Source organism: Coloeus monedula (genome assembly GCF_965178545.1).
Source record: "Coloeus monedula genome assembly, chromosome: 20".
Lineage (NCBI taxonomy): Eukaryota > Metazoa > Chordata > Aves > Passeriformes > Corvidae > Coloeus > Coloeus monedula.
The window spans coordinates 2,976,952-2,999,252 of record NC_138800.1 but is presented as its reverse complement, the minus strand read 5'-3'; the positions used below and the strand labels follow the sequence as shown (position 1 = coordinate 2,999,252).

Here is a 22,301-nt window from a genome sequence, read left to right as displayed (position 1 = left end):
ATTATAAATAATGTAGGCTTGAAAATAAACACGACCTCTCTCACTTAGGTGAAGCCACTGGTATGAATTTCCCTGTGAAAGTTCCATACAGAAAAATCACTAACAACCCTGGCTGTGTATTGGTGGATGGAATGCCTCCAGGTGTGGCATTTAAAGCACCCAGTTATCTGGAAATCAGCTCAATGAGGAAGATTTTGGAATCAGCAAAGTTTATCAAGTTTACTATCATTAGGTATGTAGTTTCCATTAATTAGATTGTGAGCACAGCCCCATAGCTGGAATAAATGTGAGAGAATAGAAGTTGTAGTACATCTTTAAATACGTGTTGGCTCTTTTTGGGTAACAATATATCAGGTCAAATGAAGCCCAGATGTTCCTAGCATGAATGAAGGAGGACATGTCCAATTTACTATGATAAAGGGCATATTATTAATACTGCATATTACAGCGAGCTGTCTTTTGAGTTTAAACCTAATCATAATGTGTAAAAAAGTCCTATAGTTTTCTGGGCCTTGCTCTCCCAGTCATAATATCAAGTTTTGAGACAAGTCCAGAGCTTATTGGTTTCTATTCAATATTTAAAAATACAATATTGCCCAATTACAGTATAACAGAATTTCATTTGTATGTGTATATCTCCCTAGACATATATACACACAAACATATATATACAATGTTAATTTGTATGCATGAAGCAGAGTAGATTAAACTTTGGAATCATTCTAAGGAGGAGTTGAAAATAAAAATTTATCAGTTTCTGTAACTCTCAAATCATAGATTTGAGACTTCACAGGAGTGTAAAAGCTTCAGTTTATCTTCAGAGAGAGAAATTTCTTAAATAGATTTTACTAAGGAGTCTGAATTCTCAACCCTTAATCATGACATATTCTAACCAAAAGGGCTTTGATGTGTGTTTTTGAATTGAACCCTGAAGAAGAGGTGACCCCTTGCTAAGTAGCAGTGACCAAGGGAAGGGTTTAGCTCTCCCATATATGTTACTTTCCAAAATGCTAGTTTTGAAGAACCAAAGTGCCCAAGAGCTGCTATTCCTTCTGTTTTACTTTATTTTCTTTTCATTTTTTAGCCTAACCTCTGTTATAGAAGGTATGGGGAGGTTGCATTGGTAGGAAACGCCATGCAGTGCATTTTAGAGTCAATAATTTTATTTTTTTTTTCCAGACCATTTCCAGGACTTGTGATTAACAATCGTAAGTATTTAAGAGACACTGATGACAAATGTATTTTTGTAACCTACCAAGACTCATTTTCTACATTGTGTTTTAGTGGCAGAGGCCCCAAGTTGTTAAGGTCTCTGTATAACTCTTGTCTGTGTATTTCTCATTAAGATTTCCTGACTAAACATGTATATTCCGTTAACTTGAGGGCAGGGGGATAAATTTACATTTAAACAGTATAAGATTAGCATTGACTTGATATGAAAATGCAAGACACTGATTTTGTATTTTTCAGCTGCAGAGTCCCAAAGAAATTTAGGATCATGACTGAGCAACAGACTTACATGAGAGTTTCTACATTGTAGGTTTAAATCCATCACAGTAGCAGTTAGTAAGCAAGAGCTTTCCAGTAGCTGCACAACTGTGTTCCAGTGAAAACTTCTGCATTCTGCTGAATCTGTAACTGTTTAGAGAGGCAGACTGTAGTTAGCTGAAGTGCCATGGCCAATTTGGCCCTGACAATGAAATTTTTTGGGGTAGCGGGAGGGAAAGATACAGTATTTTTGGTTGCTAAAGTAGTTGTGACCTGGTTGTTAGATGTAATTTAGGAGAAAAAACAAACCACAAAGCACTGTCACTACAGTGTCTCTTGTGTCATGTTCTTTGTGAGCCAATGTCAGATTAGAAATTCAGAGGCCAAATAAACTGTCACAATTTGGCCTTACCCAGCTTGAGCCTTAGCAGACCAGTGTTTGTTCAAATACATTCAGCCACTGGTGTATTCCAGCTAACAAGCTGAGGCCTGTGCACTGCAAGTATGAGGTGTTCTCAAGAAGATACTGTAGCCACTAACTCCCACTGACCTGCTCACCAGACCTAGGTGCAATTCTGAGGTGGGAGAGAGGTCTGTTTGCAAGGGGGAGCCTTCCAGGCAAGTAAATGTGTGGTAGTATTTCCAGGGAATTCAGTTAGAAGTGAAAGAATCCATTGAACTGTTGTCAGTTCAGCATAAGTTGTCAGTGTGTGTTGGGACTGGGGGTGCAGATTGGTCATGGACCATGTGAGGTTTGGCCATTATCTATGTCCACTAATTATGATCAAAATGATCTGATACTGATGGATACCAAGGTGAAGGATTGAAAGGCTCTGAGCCTACTAGGTTATAAGTATGATGTTTTTTTCTTCGTCTGAAGAACACGTGGAAACTTAAGAGGAAATTTTTGGTGCTTGCAGGCAAGACAGGGAATGTTTTTCCTGTAGCAGAAAAATTTGAACTGCATCTCAATCACAAGTGTTAGTAACCTGTTATGTGCCAAGTTTCAGGATTTGCAGTTTCAAAGGTTGTCCTTGTGTTGCATGTGAACTGTTTTCATTGTGAAGTTAAACAGTGATCATGTCTAATCTTAGACCTGATAGAAGAAGCTGAAGCAGATGCACCACCTACAGCACCAGCAGCAGCTGCAGTACTACCAGGTGATGCAGAGTGTAACACGTGTTCTTTCAGGAGGGGTGGGGTATGCATCTTATTGGCAGATGTCATTAGGAGTCATGTCCTAGGTATAAGCTGCTCATGATGAGCCATTTAATTTTGAGAAATGGTGTGCAACACTTTTATAGCTGTTAAATATTAATAATTTAGTGGAAAGTGCCTCTAGTTTCTTTGAGCTGTGTCACTGGTGTGTTCCTTGATTTGATTTTTGCAGATGATGAGTGAGCTGGAAAGAAAGATTAGTAGGGGCAATGTATAAAGCCAATTCAGTATCCAATTATTGATGTCTGCTTAACTCAGATGTGTGCATGTCTGCATGTTCAGCCAAGTGAATTTTGCCTGCATAGTTGGCAATGGGGTCTGGATGGAATTTCTGCTTGCTGGCAAGCTCTGTAACCTCTGCTAGACCGTGTCTGGGACTGCACACACATCACCTTAGTCTGATTGGGGAGCTTGGCTTTGTGCTGTGAATTAACTAAAGTAAATGTGGTTGGGCAACTTCACTTTGATCCAATACAGTTTCTAAATGTTCATACATCTTTTAAAAATGTGTATCCTAAGTTGGTGTAGTGCAGGGAGAACTTTTGCAATTGACTAAATAAATCATTACACAAAGAAAATGGAAAATGAAGAGAAAACATCTGAAAAACATTTTAAGAATAAGGGACACTTGTACGATGAAAATTATTATAAAGGAAACTACTGGCTCCTCTGTTTACATCTGAAAGTGTGGGAGGGAGGAGATCAGCTGCTGATGGTCTGTGAGCTTGCTGCAGTCTGTCAGTCCTTAACATCTGCAGTGTTAAAAAGCTTAAATGGTTTTTCCCAGAACATGTTCATGTACAATCCATGCGAGAAAGTAGAAAACTCAGCATGGAATTAAAACATAATTCTTGTCCTCTGTTATGCACCTTCCACTCTTCCCCCAAAGTACACATACTTGCCATCAAAGACAATGATTAGGAGAAGTGGTGACTCTTTCTTTAAGCTGTTCCAAATTCGGTGTATTCTGTGTATGTTATGTTGTTCTGGGTCTTGGTGATATGTCTGCCACAGTGAACCATTCTTGGAAGAGAAAGTGTTGCATAGTTGAATGTGATAAATGTTTCAGATTTTTTTATATTTTGTTGCAGACTATAGAAAGTTATACAAATTTATCTCAGACAAAGAGATGTGACTCTGATTGTTAAAGAAAAATGAGGTGCTTTTTTCAGAGAAAATTCCCCAATCTGATTCATCTTGTTGAAACTATATTCATATTCATTTGACTGGGTTTTTTTTCATTTAAGAGCCAGCTAAACCAAGCCAAATAGAAGTATCTCTAGAAGGTAAGTGTTTGTCTTCAGTTATTATCACCAAATTTTTTTAAGTAATGCTGAACAAAGTTGCATCTGTTTTTAAAGTCAGGTCAGTCAAAACAAAAAAAAAAGGTCTTTTATTGGTTCCTGGCACATTTCTACATTTACAGTAATATCATACTGCACCATGTGAAAAATACTTGACAGCAAAAGTTACTATTTAAATAACTTTACAAAGGAGTTTTATGAATTATCTGTGGTTGGTGAGTCATGCCTATACATAGGCTCTGAGTGACTGTTCATATCCTGAATGATGCACCAATTATTCAGCGTGGTAGTTTCTACAACTGATGCGAGTGATTGCCGTCATCTGGAACTCTGAATGCCATATTGGCTTGGATGTACTGTATTGTGGGCAAGGGAGTGGAGTATTGTTGTTCTTCTAGCACTTAAACTCTGAAAAACATCCAACTTTCCTATTGTCCAAGAACATACTTGAGTTGTATCCTTTTCAAACAGAATCACAAAATCATTTTGTTTGGAAAAGCCCTCTAAGAACATCAAGTCAAACTGTTGTCCCAGTACTGCCAAGCTCACCACTAACCCATCTCTCCAAGTGCCACATCTACACAGCTTTTAAATCCCTTCAAGGACAGTGACTCCACCACTTCCCTGGGCAGCCTCTCCCAGGGCTGGACAACCCTTTTGGTGAAGTGTTTTCTAGTACATAGGTTTCTGTAAGACCAAGGAAGCTGTAGGTTTTGTGTCCCCCATGTGTTTTTGGGGCATTAGGAATACCGAATTGACCTGAGAGCTGGGATGCTACTGTCTGCTGTGTGCTCTGCTCCTGTAAATGCTGCCTCTGCTATACCCCAGCCTGTCAGCATGACCCTGGATGGCCAGAGCTGTCTTTGCTGTGGTTCCAAGGTGATCCAAGGTGCTGTGGTAGTTTGCTGGGGTGCTGCCTTTGTGTCAGGTGGTCCCGAGAAGGGTTCGCTGATGTGTCTGTGGCAGCTTGATGGCAACACAGCCAACAGCCCTGGGATGGCAGCTGCTGTGCATCAGCCATTTTCAGCTTGAGACTCTCAACTTCAGTTCATTCCCTAATCCTGCTTACATTGTCCCCGGAGAGAAAGCAGCAAATCTCAATGTTCCTGTTCTTTTGTCCCCTTTTCCATGGAAATTCCCTTTCCAGTCTCCATTGCTTCAGTTTCCCTGTCATGTCACTGAACTCTAAGCCAAGCCAACATTCTCAACTGGAGTGAATGTTACAAGCTGAGTTATAGGTTCACTCCAAGGGTTTTAAGTCAGTCTGTCATGGAGTATGGACCGACCCTGTTGCAGCAATCAAGACAGAAAGAAGGCAAACGTTAGAGTGAGTCACAGCAGAGCTGAGCTGCAGATTTTAAACTCACAGTTGTGAAGGCTGGAACATCAGATGTCTTTATCATGCCAAAACTCTGTGGGGTTGCTGAAGCTAGATGATGAAGGAGAAAGACCGTTGTTCCTGAATACTGTCAGGAGGAAATTTAACTGTGAGCCTTCAATGTGATGGTTTGGAAGAGATAGAATAGTGTAGTTACAGATTTGTTATCCAAAACTGGCTTCAGACACTTCAGACACTGTAACTACAGAAATGTTTTTGTAAAAAGGCACACAGTGGCTAAAGAACCCAAAATCACTACAGAACTAGGCTGGAAGGTATAAAATGATCATGTGGTGAAACAGCTTGGCTCTGTAGCGATGAATGACTCTCACACCGAACCTTCCAAACAACTTCAGGGAAAAACCAATTTCCTTCCAACATCATATTCTCTGTAAAAGGAACAGAATCAGCCTCTGGGTTATATGGACAGTGCTATACAGACAAGAGATTCCTCTGATTTACCTCCAAGCATCCCTGCAATGAATAAAACTGTATCAAAAGGTGATGAATGCTTTAGCCAATATGAATTTTTTTTTTAAACATATCATAATGCCTTCCTGTGTGATACTGTGCTTTGAAAATTAGCTAGGGTTAAAATTTGTTTTGGACAGACTGAAATAGAATAATGCAAAAGTCTGTATCTAGTTAAGAGAGAAGCAGTCCTACTAATGGCAGTTTTATTTCCATTCATTAAGAACTAGAGTGTTCTTAAGATCCTAAGCTGCTTTACATTGCAGTGGAAATGGTAATTTCCACAGAACCAGATTGCTGTGAATATGCTTTTATTTATCATTAATAGTTGAAAAAGATAATTAATGCTTTTCATGTTTTTATAAATTTTTACTTAAGTACAACAGTAACAAAATTGGTGGGGAAGTTCCACTTCTTTTCACTCATTACTACTTTTTTAACAGATAACACAGAAACAGAAGAAAATTCTCAAATAAAGCAAGATCCAGACCTGACGTCGTAGATCTTATCAATACTGGGTAAAAGAATTTAGTGTTTATTGAAGTCAACACCTGTCAAGGAATAATATTTTTGTATTTTTGGCTGAGGAAAAGAGAGAGGAAGTATAATACTGAATGTCAGAAGATGCCAGTACTTTAGTTGTGAATTAGTTTATGTGTCTTAGTTCTCACATATAAAATGTTGGATGTTTTGCACTTTCTCATCTAAATACAATATAAAGCACACTGTGTTCAAATTTGTGAGGCAGTCAGTCCTAGAAACATGTGGCCTAAAAATTAAAATGTGTGATGGTAATCACATACCTCAGAAGCAGAGCAACTGAAAGCTGAGCTTATTAGTGTTTATGAAAAGCTCTGGTATGGTTGTGTGAAAAAGCATTATTATTCTTGGTAATGCCCATATATTTCCAGATTGTAATTGAGCAGGAAAGCTCTTCAATATAATTGCAGTATTGTCTGAGCTGGGGACACTCAGTAAAGCTATTAACTGTGATGAGAAACCAACCTCCTTTAAAAGTTTTCTTTCTTTTCTGTTAACTTTTATGAACAGCCTAGTTTAATTTACAATGCCCAAATGTCCAAATCTTTCTCTTAACTCTATTTTTAACTTCACTTGTTCCTAAAAATTATGGTTTTGTGGTGGTGGAGAACAATGATAGCAATGCTATCACATCACCAAGTCTAAAATGCTGACCCACATGGTTTGGAGTCCCTGTGCTTCATTCAAAGAAAATGGTAGTACTTCTTCCCATTTCAGTTTTTTGATAATACTGAAACCCAAATATTTTCCTCATTATGCAGCATTTGATAATTCAGCAATTTGATTTGATTGGTATAAAGTTAGATGAAGCATTGGCTAGTGGAGCCTGGAGCCTGTGGGTTTCATTCCTGGCACCATCTAAGGTTTTGGAGCTGAGGGACAGCCTTGGCCAGGGCATGAACACAGCCCAGGACACAGAAGGTGGCATTGGGACAATGAAATGATGTGGTAGAAAGTTGCAGGAACTGACAAACCAGCATCCCAACTGTCTGTGCCCTGAGCATTACAGGCACAGCAATGGTGGTCTTATGAAATCGATGAATTCTGTGTTGGAGGTATTTGTCATAAAATTCAATGTGGCAGGATACAATGTACTAAAGAAAAACTTTGATTCGTCATGGGAAGCACTGCAGCCAGTGAGATACAAAAAACCATCTCGCTTGTCAATTAAAGGTCACAGAAATGTTGTCAACGACTGCACAGTTTGATGCTGCAGTGGTTCAGAGTTTTAGATGCTTTAGGCCATCCACTGAATTTATACTAAAATAAAAATTTGTTCTAAATTCTGACAGAGACCACTCGAGCACACATTTAATCTCATATTTATTGAGAGCTATGTTCAGCTTCTGTATACTTGCTGAATCTAGGCCTAAAGAACTGGAAAATAGACTACAAACTGCTCATAGTTGTAATAAGACACAAGGCTTCAATGAAACTAACTTATTTTTGTAATTTCTCTTACCTAGTCAGAAGCATCCGGTTCTGAGAAGAGCCTGCTGGGCCTGTCTAGAGCTGTGTAATATAACTGTATAAGAGAAGAATCTTCTATATGAACCTTTTTGTACTATTAGATAGAAATGTCTACTTTTTCAGCAGTTCTGTGAATTGACTTAAAGCAAAGAATGACTGTAGATTTTGAATGTCTGAGTTTACTTTGGAATATATTTTAAGGACTAAATTTGATGCAGCAATGCTGGGGAGATGACAGGGATTAAAATCAACAGGGACTTAGCTGAGACTGTCTACATTTTCCTATAAAGCTGAATTTCACTGTACCTGAATGCTTTTTTAATGAAAAAATCCTGCGAAGAGTTCAGTTTGTATTCTTTGGGGGGAAAAAAACTCCACATTGATTTTCAGCTATTACTTTAATGGCTAATTGAACAACAGTATCTGTATATTTGAGCTAATTTTTCTGATAATATTTATCACAATTCATATGTTTTTCCTAAATAAAAGATAAACTGGTTCACTTGATGATTAGTATGCATTAATGAGATGGACTGTGAAATGGTCGGTATTCCAGTGTGTGGATTGGGAAGCAACTGAAATTAAACCCCATCATAGTTTGTTCTGTTAATTCAAAGTAGTAAGTGCATGTTATATCAGAGTATCACACAGTTATATATGATGGGTTTGGTCTTGCAGTCCTACCGTAGACAATAGTTGTGTGGACTCATGTGAGAGCTTTTCTACTGAAGGCTGTGGGAGATGCCCAAAACTAGTTCATCCAAAACTAGTTACAGAAAGATGCTACAACCTCCTCTAAATCCTATTATGTCAAAAACTTAGACTATTCTGTGAATACAACAATTAAATCAAGTCCCCTGTGGCCCTGGTTATGCCTCACAACCTGTAACAGACTTATGTACACCTTTTTTTTTTTAAGTTTCACAAACCATAAGAAATATACAGTTCTGGCTATATGATAATCTCTAAAGATGCAGGTTACTTGTAAAGGTATCTCTTTTACTGGCATGAGTTTGGGATGATTGCATAATGCACAAATGGTAAATCATATTCCCTGATGAAGAAATAAAGACCTTTCTGATGTTTTTCATGACTGTCCGTGGAGTATACAGTTACGCCTTTTAAATCAAATCAAGTCCTAGCAGTAATTCTGTAGGCAGGTAGAACATGCTGTAGCATGGTTACTTCCTGCCAGCAAAGAATTAAGGTTCAGTCATGCCTTTGAGACAGAAATTCAGCTCTGGGTGGGTGAGGTGGTTGTATCTTCAAGGAAAATTTTGAAGCCTTAAATTCAATTAAGTGCAGTATCTATTCCCTGGGAGCAACCTGAAATACAGCAGGTAAATTCAGAGCAGCACATCTCTGTCATTCGGAGATAAGGGAGACCTATAGGACATCTGCTTGTGTTTCACCATTGCTCCACACAGATCTAGGTGCTCTCACATCAATACTGGGACCTTGTGTTGGTGATGTCAGCAGGGGCAGGGTTAGCTCCATGCTGAGGCATTTTGAAAATGCTCATCCTGGTCCTACCTTCCTTCTCTCCAATAGGAGCTGGTGGAGGTTGGTGCCATGCTGCCTTCCTGCCTCAGCAGCCAGCCATTCCCAGCCCCATGGAATGTGACCACCTGCCATACCTTACCTGTTAACTCAGCCATGTAGGCACTGTCCACATTATAACCTCCAACGCATTTGCCTGCTGATCACTTGAACAGACATGCTCAGTTAATAAACCTTGAGCAGTAGTTTGGGACCAGGTTTCACTCTTGCTTCTGGACATGTTTAGAATGGGGAAATGAGCTAATGCAGCTTTCTCCAGGTTTCAGCTGGCTTGACTTCCTCTTCTGAAAAAGCAGGATGGTTCATCCCTTCTTTACTTGCAGCCTTCTTTAGGAGGCACTTTTTGCACAGCTGCCTGCCCAGCTATCTGTTACTGGTGAAGTTGTTAGTGCTCACTCAAAACAAGGGCAAAGGGTCACAGCAGAGGAACTGGGAAAATAAAATAATTCCAGGGTTTTGCCTTGTCAAGTGTGTAACAGCAGAGTGGCTCTACTGAAACTTTGTATGCAGGAGATTAAAGAAAAATGAAGTGAAAGTGATTGCAATGGTTTCACTGGAGGGACTGAAGTCCTTACACGGTGTGCATCGTGTCTGGCCCACTGCTGGGTGGGCCGTAGTGCTGATGGGTGCATTGGCACTCAAGGCTGAAGGCTCTTTTTGGTCTCAGACATTTTGAGTTATATCCAGTAGAGAGAAATTAGACCAACAAAATAATAACACCAATATTTACACCTTCCAAATACCAATTTTATATTAAGAAATTATCTACCTATAGTCCTAACAATTAGCAGACTTTTGAGATGTTGACCGTGTATGAAAATCTCACTCATTTTCAAACTAGTAGTACATGAGATGTGCCCTAAAAAGCATTGGCTGTACTAATAAATAAATAAATAAATAAATAAATAAATAAATAAAATTCCAACAATTTACCAGAGCTCTGACTAATTTTTGTCCCAACAGAGAAGGTTTGTGGTGATGAAGAAGCAGACGAGTATTTATTTCTCATGTTTTACTGAACTTTAAAAGCCTGTCCTGTGCAGTGGACTGTCTCCTTTCTCTTAAATGGGAATTTTGGATCCAAGTAGTGTAGGATTCAGGGTGTCCATGGTGGAACTGGGCATTCCTTGGATATGGCACCCTGGCTTTTCTCACAGCATAACCACCAGCTGACGTCCAATATCTCTGTGATGCAGTTGCTGGCCAGTGTTTTTCCCTTGGGATTTGAAGTTTTCCACATATAAAACTCGAACCTTTCCTCTTTTGTTTCTTTTCATACCTGTCCTGTCAGAGACCCACAGCCAAGGAAGAGGGCAGGCTCTCATTTCTGTGATTGTTTAATAGCTGTCTGCTATCAGTGACATAAGACAGGCCTCCCTTGGCTCTGTAATGAATTAAGCTGAAATTTAAACTACTAAAAATCAAAAATTTAATTTTGAACAAAGATTGGGGTGGCATTCCTTCCATCAACTCTTATATCCTAAGAGGTTTTGGTACTAATTTTGGGTGGAGCAGTGCCAAAAAGAGGATAGTCCATTTGCCTGAGAAACTCTTAAACTTCAGCACTCCATGTTCAACAACCTTGACTGAAATCTATCCTCTGAAGTCCTGTGTGTGCTGTTCCCACTCCAAAGCAGTGAGGCCTTGCTGAGAGCACTGCTACCAGCTTGCTCTGGAGGACATGGATCTTCTCCATCTCTCTCAAAATGGGGTCCTGTGTTCAGATCCCAGCCTTGTTTCCCAAAATGTGAATCAGTTCATGAACTCAGTAAACTTACATTGTGGTTTGACACTGGCCAGATGCCAGGCACCCACGAAAGTCGCTCACTTGCCCTCCCCTGCCACAGCTCGGCAGAGGAGAGAGAAGAATTTAATGAAGGGTTCATGAGTTGAGGTAAGGACTGGGAGAAGACACTTCAAGGGCAAAACAGGCTCAGCTTAGAGGTACAAAGTGAATTTGTTGCTAACAAAATCAGAGGGGGATAATGAGAAGTAAAATAAGTCCTTAAAAACACCTTCCCCCCCCCCCCCCCGCCCCCCAACCCCTCCCTCCTTCCCACCAACAGTGCAGGGAGACAGTGCAGGGGGTTTGGTCAGTTCGTCACTCGAGATCTCCTCTGCTGCTCAGGGAGAGGAGTCCTTCCCCTGTGAGACAGTTCTTCGTGAACTTCAATGTGGTTCCAATCTCACGAGCAGCAGTCCCCCCAAAACTGCTGCAGCGTGAGCCCCTCCCACGGGCACACAGCCCCCCAAAACTGCTGCAGCCTGAGCCCCTCCCACGGGCACACAGCCCCCCAAAACTGCTGTGCCGGGGGTCTCTCTTCCACGGGGCGCAGCCCTCCAAGGCCAGGCTGCTCCAGCCTGGGAGCAGGGCCCTCTCTCTCCACCAGGTCTCCCGCTGGATCACAGCCTCCTCCAGGCATCCACCCGCTCTGGCACAAGCACCTCCCCCAGGGGCTGCGGGTGGATCTCTGCATCCCATGTAGACCCAGGGGCTGCAGGGCACAGCTGCTCCACCATGGGCTGCACCACGGCCTGCAGAGGAATCGGCCCCAGCGCCTGGAGCACCTCCTCCCTCTCCTTCTGCACTGACCTTGGTGTCTCCATGTTGTTGTTCCTCACATTTCTCACCTCCTCTTCTCTGGCTGGAATTAAAACTGCGCCACCACCTTTGCTTTGATTTATTCTTAAATCTGTTACCACAGAGATGTTACCATCATCTCTAATTGGCCCAGGTTTGGCCAGTGCCATGTCCATCTTCAGAGCCATCAGCTCTGCTGGAAGCTTCTAGCAGCTTCTCACAGAAGCTACCTCCATGGCCCCCCTGCTACCTACCAAAAACCAGGCCGTGCAAAACCAACACAGCTTGTTTGGATGGGATGTTCCTCTTGGAACAGATGGAGGACTCTTCTAAAATCATGCTTCTTGACATGTATTAGCTGTGAGACATTTGATGGAACGCTCAGCAGTGTATCACACTGAGTTACAGGTGGTGTTTCGCTGTGAACTTCACTGAAAGTGGCATCTAAAACCTCTCATTTCTCACATCACAAGACGAGAAATGAGGAAACAGGAAGAAGCATGTGAATTAAGTGGTTTCCAGTAATATACTGTGTGTAATGCAGTTTTAAATTTAGTACAAACAATTGTAATTATGAAATAAGCTTTCATGACAAAGTTTATGGTGTTCTGAAAAAGCAGCAGTTATCTGGTGACTAACAGAGCAGAATCCAAACAGCCCTGGATGGATCTTTTTTAATGTCTGTGGTTGTGTAATTTTGCCTTGCATATAGGGAAGTCCCCATGTTAAAATAATAAGAAACGGAATGTAAATGACCATTTACTATTGCGCAGCTGCAAGTACCACACCCAAGTTCCAGGGGAGGGCTACGGTTGGTATTTGATGTTTTTAATGCAGCCAGAGCAAGCTTTTGTCTTTACAATCTACTAAGGGCATTGGGCTGATGCTGTGCTGGTGTCAGTAGGGAGAGCCCCTGTGAACTCTGTTGTGGTTTGGGACTGCTGCCTCTCTGCCCAAGGCATCTCTGCTCCTGGCTGAGCATGGGGCTGGGTTTGCTCTAGCACCCAGCTCATGGTAACGTGCTGGCCTGCTGGGAACATCAGCTGCACTCGGGCACAGGCTTCCAGACGGGATGGGGCACAGAGTCAGGGATGGAGCTGAGTGTTCACAGCTGGCTGGAGCTGGGCTCCTCCAAGGATCCTGTGGAGAGCAGGTCCTGGCTCTGTCAGGTGACTGCCCACCTCTGGTGCCCATTGTAATTGAGGGTGCCCTTTGAGGGGACAGAAGTGCTCCTGGGTACACCTTTGATGGCAAGCAGTGTGGGATTGATCCCTGCAGCTCTCACATCCCTTCAGGTCTTTCTGCTCAGGACTGAGGATGGAGAATGAGAAGGAGATGGATGCAGTTGGTGCACTGGCATTTCAGAAGGGCTTAGCAAGGGACTCTCCTGCTCTCCCAGCAGGATGCAGGGGTCTGTCTCTACCCCACTCTGGGGTTTCCCTATGCCTGGAGTCCCCTCCCATTCAGGCCTGTGCCCAGGTAAGGTGTTGAGCAGGGCTGGGACTGGCTCAGGTCCTCGGGGGCTCCTCATGGGAGCCTTCTGGTGGCAGATTTTGGGGGAGCTGCAAGTGACTGAAAGGACATGGTGATGCAAGGGGAGGAGCTCTTGCACACTGAGCCCATGGCTGCCCCATCCTGCCTCTGCTGTGCCCCAGATTCTCGACCTGCCATTTCCAGCCTCACAGAAGACAGTATTGCCATTTCTGGGGCTCAGGGAGTGTATTACATGCTTCATTCAGCCCTTCCATCTCTGATAGAGAGGGCAAAGGTGTCTCTGGCTGTCACTGCCAAGGCACTTGTCCTTAACCCTCTGCTGCAGCACCCTGTCCCTTCAGGAGGCAATATCAGCAGTCAGGAGTCCTTTGGATATCAGGGCAGCCAGCCTGGCCCTCAGCTGTCACTGTCCTCTGATTCCAGAGGTGCCTTCAGGTTATCCCAGAGGCCTCCCAGCTCACCTCCTCCTCAGTCCTGGAGCCACTGGAGGGGCTGAGCTGGGAACTTGCCATGGGAAACACCGACTCAGTACAAACCACAGCGGGTAAACGATTACGGGTGCGATTGCAGCGGGAGTTCCGCTTCCCCAGGGCTTTTAAGACAAAGCAGAGCTGTGCGAGGGCAGAGGGGAGGGGAGAGCACCCAGACACCCAGACAGGCAGGAGCAGGGTCTGGAGTAGAATATTGCGGGCAGGAGCAGCAATGGGGGACATCTTCATCCGGCACATCGAACTCCTGGGCTACGAGAAAAGGTTTTTTCCCAGCCAGCACTATGTGAGTACTCAGCAGCATTCTGGCAAGTGAGGACTGTGGGCTGGCCAACAAATTTCCTTAGACAAATGTGACTGAGGGCCTAAAAGCTTCCTTTATCATGGCTGATACCATGAGCTGGAGGCAGCCAGAGACTAAAATGTACTGAACATACAAGACTTCGGGCACCTCCTTTGCAAGCTGTTGGTTACTTTGCAGGCTTAGAAAGGTCTTTTTCCTCTTTGTTTGCCACCCACCTGCATGTTTCCATCCCCTCTCCGTCCCTGCCAAGCTCCCCTAGTGCCTGTTTGTTTGCTGGCAGGTCAGAGCTACTTGCATTGGGGTGGTGGAATGAAAACATTCAATTTTATCTGAAACTGGACCATCCACAGGGCTCCCCGGGCACAGTGGGGTGTGGGTCCCACTTGCCTGCAGAACTGCAGCCTCTGCTTTGTCCCTCAGGTCTACATGTTCCTGGTGAAGTGGAATGACCTCTCCGAAAAGGTCGTCTACCGCCGCTTTACTGAAATATATGAGTTCCACGTGAGTCCTCCCGGGACACGTGGGCCAGGGGGTGGGGGGGTGGAAGGAGGGTGAATTCCATCTGAAATTGCCTTAAAGCAAACCTGGTTCAAAAGAGGCTTCTGGGTCCAGTCCTTCAATCTCTTTTGCCCCTTGAAGGTGGGAGCCATTGGCTCTGTGTCCCTGGGCAGGTTTCTCCCAGTGCCGAGGTGTGGGATCCAGCCAACACATGCTAGTGGCAGCAGGGCGAGCACCAGGAAAGGAGGCAAGCTAGGGGCAGAGGAGTGGATGTCACAGAGTGTTCCCCTGGTGCCATCCTCACTGTCATGCCTGGCTCTGCTCTGCAGAAAGCGCTGAAGGAGATGTTCCCCATTGAATCCGGGGACATCAACATAGAGAACCGGATCATCCCGCACTTGCCAGGTGAGGGGCAAGCACCGTGGCTGGGGGGTGAATAGAAATTGCAGCTAGCTGGGAAATTCCCTGGTGGGTTGAGCTGTGCTGGCTGCCTCCCATCAGGTGCATGGTGCAGTATTTCCTGTACACCAGGCTTGAAATCAAAACCCCAGAAAGGTCTGAGCAGTGACAGTGGTTCCTCCAAACACTCAGCAGCCCCGCAGACCCTGTCCTTCCTCTCTAAAGATGGCACCCCAGAAGCACATCCAGAAGCATCAGCTGTGACCTCTGGCTGGTGCAAAGTGTCTGGCTTTGGGGAGGCTGAACTGAGTGGAGCTGAGCTGAGCCCTCCTTTGGTGACACCATTACTGGGGTTGGCTTAATGTCCTTATGGAAACACAGATACTTTGTAAGAGGAAACAATGCAATATGTCTTCAATGACAGGGAATGAACTCCTGATCCAAACAGCTGACACTTTGTTCCCAAACAAGGTGCATGTCAGAAAACTTCCCCATTTTATTTAATTTCCTGCTTTAAAGGAGGCAGAAGGGAGCCTGAGAAAGAGCTACAGGTGTGGTCGACATCTCTGGAGGAGGAGTAAGCCTGCACTATGCAGCAGTGTGGGTTCCACTCTGGGGGGGCTCTGTTGCAGCTGGACTAACACCACCACCGTGCTGAGCCTCTTCCAGCGTGCTGCCTCCACCATGCTGGGGTTGTTCATGCTTATTCCATTTGAGGAACTGAGAGCACTGGGGACCAGACAGCTGTCAGACTGCTGGGGGGGCATGGGGTGCCACTGACTGCACAAAAGCACCCCCATCATGCGGTTCAGTACTGCTGGGGGTCGGGATTGCCAGCAGTATTTTAGAGCTCTGGGGTCAAGAACACCATGACCAGTGGGATGGGAGGATAAGCATAGCCTCCTCGGCTGCAGGCTGGTTCCCGAGCCCCTTCTGGTGCCCCCGTGCCTCTGCTGTATTTGTGACCCAGCAGTTGGGCTTAGTCTGAACACACATGTAGGAGTTACCCTAAAACTGTCATGGAGTCAAACAGGATCATTTCTGGGCTTGCATGAGCTGTGCTCCCGCAGATCTTCACCTTATTGGCACGATGCAGCCATGCAGCACCTTGGGGCCAGACCCACTTGTTTTCAGGGCAAAATTAATGATTCAGAGCAGCATGCTTGGGAAAGTACTAAAAACAAGGCGCTCTGTCAGCTTTTTCTGAGCCCTTTTTCCTCTCCCACAGCCCCAAAGTGGTTTGATGGGCAGCGCTCAACTGAGAACAGGCAGGGCACACTGGCCGAGTACTGCTACACACTGATCAATCTACCCCACAAGATCTCTCGGTGCCTGCATGTGGTCAACTTCTTCAAGGTCCGTCATGATGACATGAACCCTGTCACAGACAGCCAGTGAGTCCAGCTGCATTCTATTTTGAGGGAAATCCTGCATTCCTGGCCTTGGGTGCTGGCAGTAGCCTGCAGGAAGGGTGTCGCTGCTGATGGATAGAGGTGGTTGGCATTGAGCTGCCTTTGCTCTGACCTGTCTAGGACCAAGAAGGCTGAGGTCTTCCTCCTGCCAAAGGATTCCAAGAAAAACCCCACTGGTAAGAAGTCTCAGAGGGCTGCAAGTGGCTGCCTTGGCAGCAGCAAAGCCTGCTGGGGAGTGGGGTTGCCATCCTATGGCAGATACCCTCATCAAGGGCATGATCGCTGTCCCAGAGCTGCAGCTGCGGGGAAGCCAAATCCTCAGGGGGAATGAATCTCTGTCCTGAAATCCAACAGGTTTGGGGCTGAAAGAGGCTGGGAAGGCAGTTTGGGCTGTCCTGGGGCTGCTTTTGGCCTGCCTGAAATAGGGTGTTTCTGGGTTGGGGGCTGGAGGAGGGAAAATCCATCACTTCTCCCATGCAGACATCACGGGCCCCATTGTCCTGCAAACGTACCGAGCCATCGCTGACTATGAGAAGAATTCCACATCTGAGATGTCTCTCAAAGCTGGGGACATGGTAGATGTCGTGGAGAAGAGCGAGAACGGTATGTGTCCATCCCTCTGGAGGGCTCCTGAGGGCCAGCCTCCTCCCTGCAACAATTTCAGCAGGAATGAGTACTGCCCTTGCATCTTGTGTCCCAACACAGCATGTGAGCTAGTTATGGCAGTGAAGGCTGAAGGATGAGGGGCAGTTCTAGAAAACTGTGCAACATCTTGGCCATGCCTCAGCATGTGAGGCTTTCTGCCCAGCAGGAACAGGATGAACTGGTCAAGTTCTCTGGTTGCACCATGTTAACAGAGACTGGCCCCAGCACTGTCCCTTCAACAGTGACAGGACATGGAGATGCCTGCCCCGGCCCTGGCTGGGACAGACCTGGTGCCAGTCCCCACAACACTCTCTGCTCTTGCTTTCCTTGCAGGCTGGTGGTTTTGTCAACTGAAGAATAAACGAGGCTGGGTCCCGGCTGCCTATCTGGAGCCAATGGATGGTCCCGATGAGTCTGAAGAGCAGGAGCCTAACTATGCAGGTAAAAAGTTGGGGTGACCAGGGTGTGTGTCAGAGCACAACCTGCTGCAGCTCTCCACTGAGCTGGCTCACTGCAAAGCTGGGCAATTCAGACTGAGCAGGATTACTGGGCAGAGAGATGCTGCTGTAGGAACGGCCAGGAGGGATAAATCTCATGGCTTGGTGCTTCAGTGTCAGCCTTGGGAGCTTCCCATGACCTGCAACTCAGCATTAGATTTGGGTTTTGGCAGATCACAGATGTGCATCTTTACCCAGTGGCCATGCTGAGCTGGCTGGGTGAAGGCTGAGGTGCTGGCTTAACAGAACAGCACGGTGCAGCATCCAAATCAGGGGCAGGTGTTCTCGAGGTCTTCGCCTCTGTGCTGTCCTTGTCAGGGCCTGGGCCCAGCCCCACTCCCTGCCCCGTGCATTGCCCTGCCATGACAGCAGGGCTTTATCACGTGGAGCAGAGGGAGGATCCTGCAGACTTGTGCCAATTGCTCAACAGGCTTCAGCTTTGTGGGTTTCACAACTCTGGAACGGGCTCTATTAGCACAACACTTCCTTCTGCCTTATTTCACCACTCACATTCTGAACACACTTTCCAGGAGAGATAGGTGTGCTTCCTCTGCTTACACCCAAAAACTTTCTTCTGGAGAGATGGTGAAGGGGCTGGGATGAGCCATAGGCAATGTCAAGACTGGAGGAAGTCTGAATCCAAACCTGAAGCACCCTGAGCCTTGCCTAAAATACAGGGTGCTTCCTAATGCTCTGGTGCCTCCTCTTCTCAGTGGCTGGGGAGGTTGAGCCCCCGTCCCTGGGGTGTAAGCACATGATCCACCGTCCCTATTTTGTGTGTAGGTGAGGCATACATGGTCTGGAAAAGCTACACTGCTGTGGAAGAGGATGAGCTGACCCTCAAGGAGGGCGATACCATTGAAGTCATCCACAAGCTTCTTGATGGCTGGTGGGTCATCAGGTGAGAGCTGCCAAGAATGGGTCAGGCAAGCAGCATTCAGGCAGAGGGACGGGAGCAGCCCTGGTTCTCCACATCAGGGCCTTGAAAGCCATGGCCTCTGGTGCCACTACCCAGCACTTCCTTTTGCAGGGCTGCTTCTCACAGCCTGTTCTTTGCCAAATATTAAACATTGCAGCTGGAGATTCCTCTGCTGAGAGCTTCAGAAATACCCAAGAAGGAGGAAGATGGGGGGGAAAAAAGCATGTTATTTTGGCTCTAATTGTTCTGGCACATTTTGCTTTGCAAAACCTCAACTTTCATCCCAGCTGGGAGAAATATGAGAGGTAACCCACATGGCACCAGTGGGGGACAGGCATGAGCCATGAATCATGGAATGTCCTGAGTTGGAAGAGTTCAAGGCCAGGTTGGACGGGGCTTGGAGCAACCTGTTCTAGGGAAAGGTGTCCCTGCCTGTGGCAGTGGATTGGAATGAGGTCCTTTAAGGTTCCTTCCAAACAATCCATTCTGGGATTCTGTGACCACCCACAAGAATGATCAAATCTCTCTCCTGGATTGAGGAAGTGGTTGCAGAGTCACGACTGCAACTGATGTAGCTTTGTGTTGCACTGCAGGAAGGATGAAACCACAGGTTATTACCCTGCCATGTACCTGCAGAAAGCCGGGGAGGTGAACACCTCTGTGAAGAGTGAGCAGAGGAACCGGAGTGCTCCTCCACGGAGGTAGGAGAAGCTCTGTGTACAGGGCAGAAGAATATCTCCCTCTTCCTTGAGAGAGATGAAATTATATCAGACAGGTTGTTGTGGTGTCACCTGCTTGCCCTGTCAATGAGGAACTGCCTGGAGAAATGTAAGCAGGGCAAAGACAGACCAGGACTGTCCTTCCACCAGCTCTGTGCTCCCTAACTCCCACAGGCACCCCAGCATTGCTGATGCAGGGCTCCATGATCCTTGCTCCAACAGGTCCTCCCATCAGGTGTATTTCTCCTTGTCCTTCTGCAAAGTTTCTTTTCTGGGCTAATTTTGTTTAATTTTCAAACTGGCTGTTTTCTTATTTCCTAAGTGTGTGCACTGAATCTTTCAGAGGCAAGGAGAGATTTGACTAAATGGAGCTGCCAAGTGGCCTAATCTAATGGGAGGATTTGAGCTAATGTAAGGGATTTTATTTTGATTAAAAAGATAAAAAGCAATAACTCATGAATTCCAATGCAAAAAGAATGGCTAAAAAGGCCAGATCTTGCTGCTATCTCTTTTTTCTGCAACAAGACACATCAGGCTTGCTATAAAGTCTCTCCAAATCCAGTTTTGCAGGAGCATGGATTGCATGTGAGACAGTGTAAAATGGTCCAGATCCATCTATTTGAACACAGTGATGGTTGCTGATAGCCTTGGGGGAGATGAGTTGGCCTGTTCCAAGGATAGTGGCTTGTCACCCTGCCATGGTGACTGCTCCCTCTGTGGCACTGGCAGCCAGGCCAAGCCCTGTTGCAAAGGTTGCCATAACCTGCTGTTACAGGCAAGAGCTTTGCTATGACATGGGGTATGTGCTCAGACCAGGAAGGGGCTGAAGGAAGAGAGGCACATTTCTTTGAGAAGAGCAGGAGGACAATGGCATGGGGAGGACATCAGGAGCCACCTCACCCCTGCCATGGTACTGAAGACAAAGCAGGGGCCTCCGTCTGCCTGCCCAGGGACGGTCCCCAATGTTGGGGGTTCCCCTGTTGCAGCCCCATGCTGCTCAGCCCTTCACTTCTCTCAGCAGTTTCTCTCCTGTGGGTTTAAAACTGCACATCCAGCTGCACACTGACCATTCCCCTGTATCTCACCCTTGAGCATCAGGGAGCCATGCCAAACCCCACACCAGGGACCTCAGTTTTGTAGCCAGGATAGGTGCTGTATGTTCCTTCATCAAAGAGCTATAGATCACGCCTGGGGCTTTCTTGGATAAACCTCATGCCCATCTCATCCTTCCAGTCTTATGCCCAATCTTCCTCCCTGTCATTACTTTCCCGACTTGTGCTCAGGGTTCGCCCATCAGTGTTTGCTTCCAAAGCACCATGCAGCTGCCTCTGAACATGTTGTCTCACTGATGGCTGCCCTCAAGGGCTGGCATCCACCAGGCAAAACCCAAAAGCAGAAACTGGGGTTTGGGTGAAGCAGAGGAGGAAGTGTGTGGAAAGAAGTGTGTTGTGTGAGAGCTGCCAGCATGAAAACTGCAAGTTTTGTTTCTCACTCCTCGCAGATCCACCATCCGAAATGTGAAGAGCATCCACAAGCAGGGCCGGAAGCAGATCAGCCAGGAGACCTATAGGAGGAACAGCAAGAAGTACATCCAGAACCATCGGAACACGCGGGGAAATTCCCAGAACAAGGCCAATGTTATTGGTAAGTCTCAATGGAACTGGAATCCTGCAGGCATGGCCCGTGCCCCCCACCAGTGCTGGCAGCTGGAGCAGGATGGCACACTGAGGTCGCACCATGCCCATCTGCCCTTTTCCTATGGGGAAAGTCTGTGCACGGAGATGTTTCTTTCAGTGAGGTTTCTTACTCCTGGCTATAGGTGAGACAGAGCAGAATATGGTCCTGGAAGGAGGTCAGCCCACATTTGGGACCTGTGCTTTCCTTTGTGCACCCAACCTCCCCCATGGTGCCATTACCATTGCAATTGCCATGCATGTTAGCTGTCAGCAGAGCCCCCAGAAGGAAGTGTTGCATGAAGAATCATAGAATTACAGAATTTGGTTTCGGTAGGAAGGGACCTAAAAGACCAATTCATCCCAAGCTTCCACTTGATCAGGTTGGTCCAAGCCTCATCCAACCTAGCCTTGAACATTTCCAGGCACAGAGCAGCCACAGTTTCTTTGGGCAACCTCTGCCTCACTAGCTTCACAGGGAAGAATTTTTTCCTAATATTTAATCTAACCCTGGCCTCTGTCAATGTGAAGCCATTGCCCCTTGTCCTGCCAGTTCAGGCCCTTGTAAAAAGCCTCTCTTCATGAAGAAGGAGAGGGGTAGACATTGAGGTATACCCTTTAGATCTGGTAGTCCCCATGACCTTCCCAGACCTAAAGATTGGCTTCCCCTTATCAGAGTTCCCAGCTGGGCACTGGTGGGCCCATCCTGAAACCATAACCTGCAGGAAGACCGTTTACATGCAGGAGGGACAGGAGAAGAGGCAGGAGCTTTGGTGGCCATTATGTAAGAAGCTGCTGAATGTTCATGAGGGTGGTGTGTGGTGAAGAGCTCTGACCCATCTGGACATCTTCTTTACTTGCAGTTGAGAAAAATGAGCCAGAGGGCAACAAACCCAAGGCTCAACCTGCTGTTCCTCCTCGTCCCAGCAAAGACCTTATCCTGAACCGCTGCACCGAGAGCACACGGAAGAAGATCCTGTGAGGATCCTGTGAGCCCCCACACCATCCACCCAATGCTTCATCTCCTCCAGCTCCTGCGCAGCTAGGGCTCGGAGCCAGAGCAGGGATCCAGGTGGTTCTGGCAGCCACCACAGGCCAGGGAGGCTGCTGGCTGTACCAGCCCAGCACAGCACCCATCCTCATCCTCCATCACGGCCAGCCCAAGGTGTCCTGATGGCACTATAAGGAAGGACCAACCCTGCTCTACCATCTCCTTACAGCCACCAAGAGTCCTCATCTCTAG

At 46.0% G+C, this 22,301-nt stretch overlaps 2 protein-coding genes across 10 annotated transcripts in view; both read left to right on the top strand.

Annotated features, from left to right (window-relative positions):
• Nucleotides 1-9,804, top strand: part of GTF2I (general transcription factor IIi) — a 108,178-nt gene extending 98,374 nt beyond the window's left edge. For all 9 annotated transcript variants that reach the window (XM_082294593.1, XM_082294600.1, XM_082294598.1 and 6 more), the window contains 6 exons: nt 49-232; nt 1,180-1,208; nt 2,583-2,648; nt 3,954-3,992; nt 6,303-6,377; nt 7,866-9,804. In XM_082294593.1, coding sequence (XP_082150719.1) covers nt 49-232; nt 1,180-1,208; nt 2,583-2,648; nt 3,954-3,992; nt 6,303-6,361 — 377 coding nt within the window. In that variant the 3' untranslated portion in view covers nt 6,362-6,377; nt 7,866-9,804. The remainder of the gene's footprint in view (nt 1-48; nt 233-1,179; nt 1,209-2,582; nt 2,649-3,953; nt 3,993-6,302; nt 6,378-7,865) is intronic.
• A 4,355-nt stretch (nt 9,805-14,159) lies between these two features.
• NCF1 (neutrophil cytosolic factor 1) lies at nt 14,160-22,040 on the top strand (the record flags this gene model as incomplete). The annotated part of the gene is made up of 11 exons (XM_082294522.1): nt 14,160-14,278; nt 14,717-14,797; nt 15,124-15,199; nt 16,422-16,587; nt 16,726-16,781; nt 17,086-17,208; nt 17,584-17,691; nt 18,531-18,648; nt 19,260-19,367; nt 20,887-21,029; nt 21,922-22,040. Exons 1-11 carry the CDS (start codon nt 14,207-14,209, stop codon nt 22,038-22,040), a joined length of 1,170 nt encoding a protein of 389 aa, XP_082150648.1. The 5' UTR covers nt 14,160-14,206.
• Between the last annotated feature and the right edge of the window lie 261 nt (nt 22,041-22,301).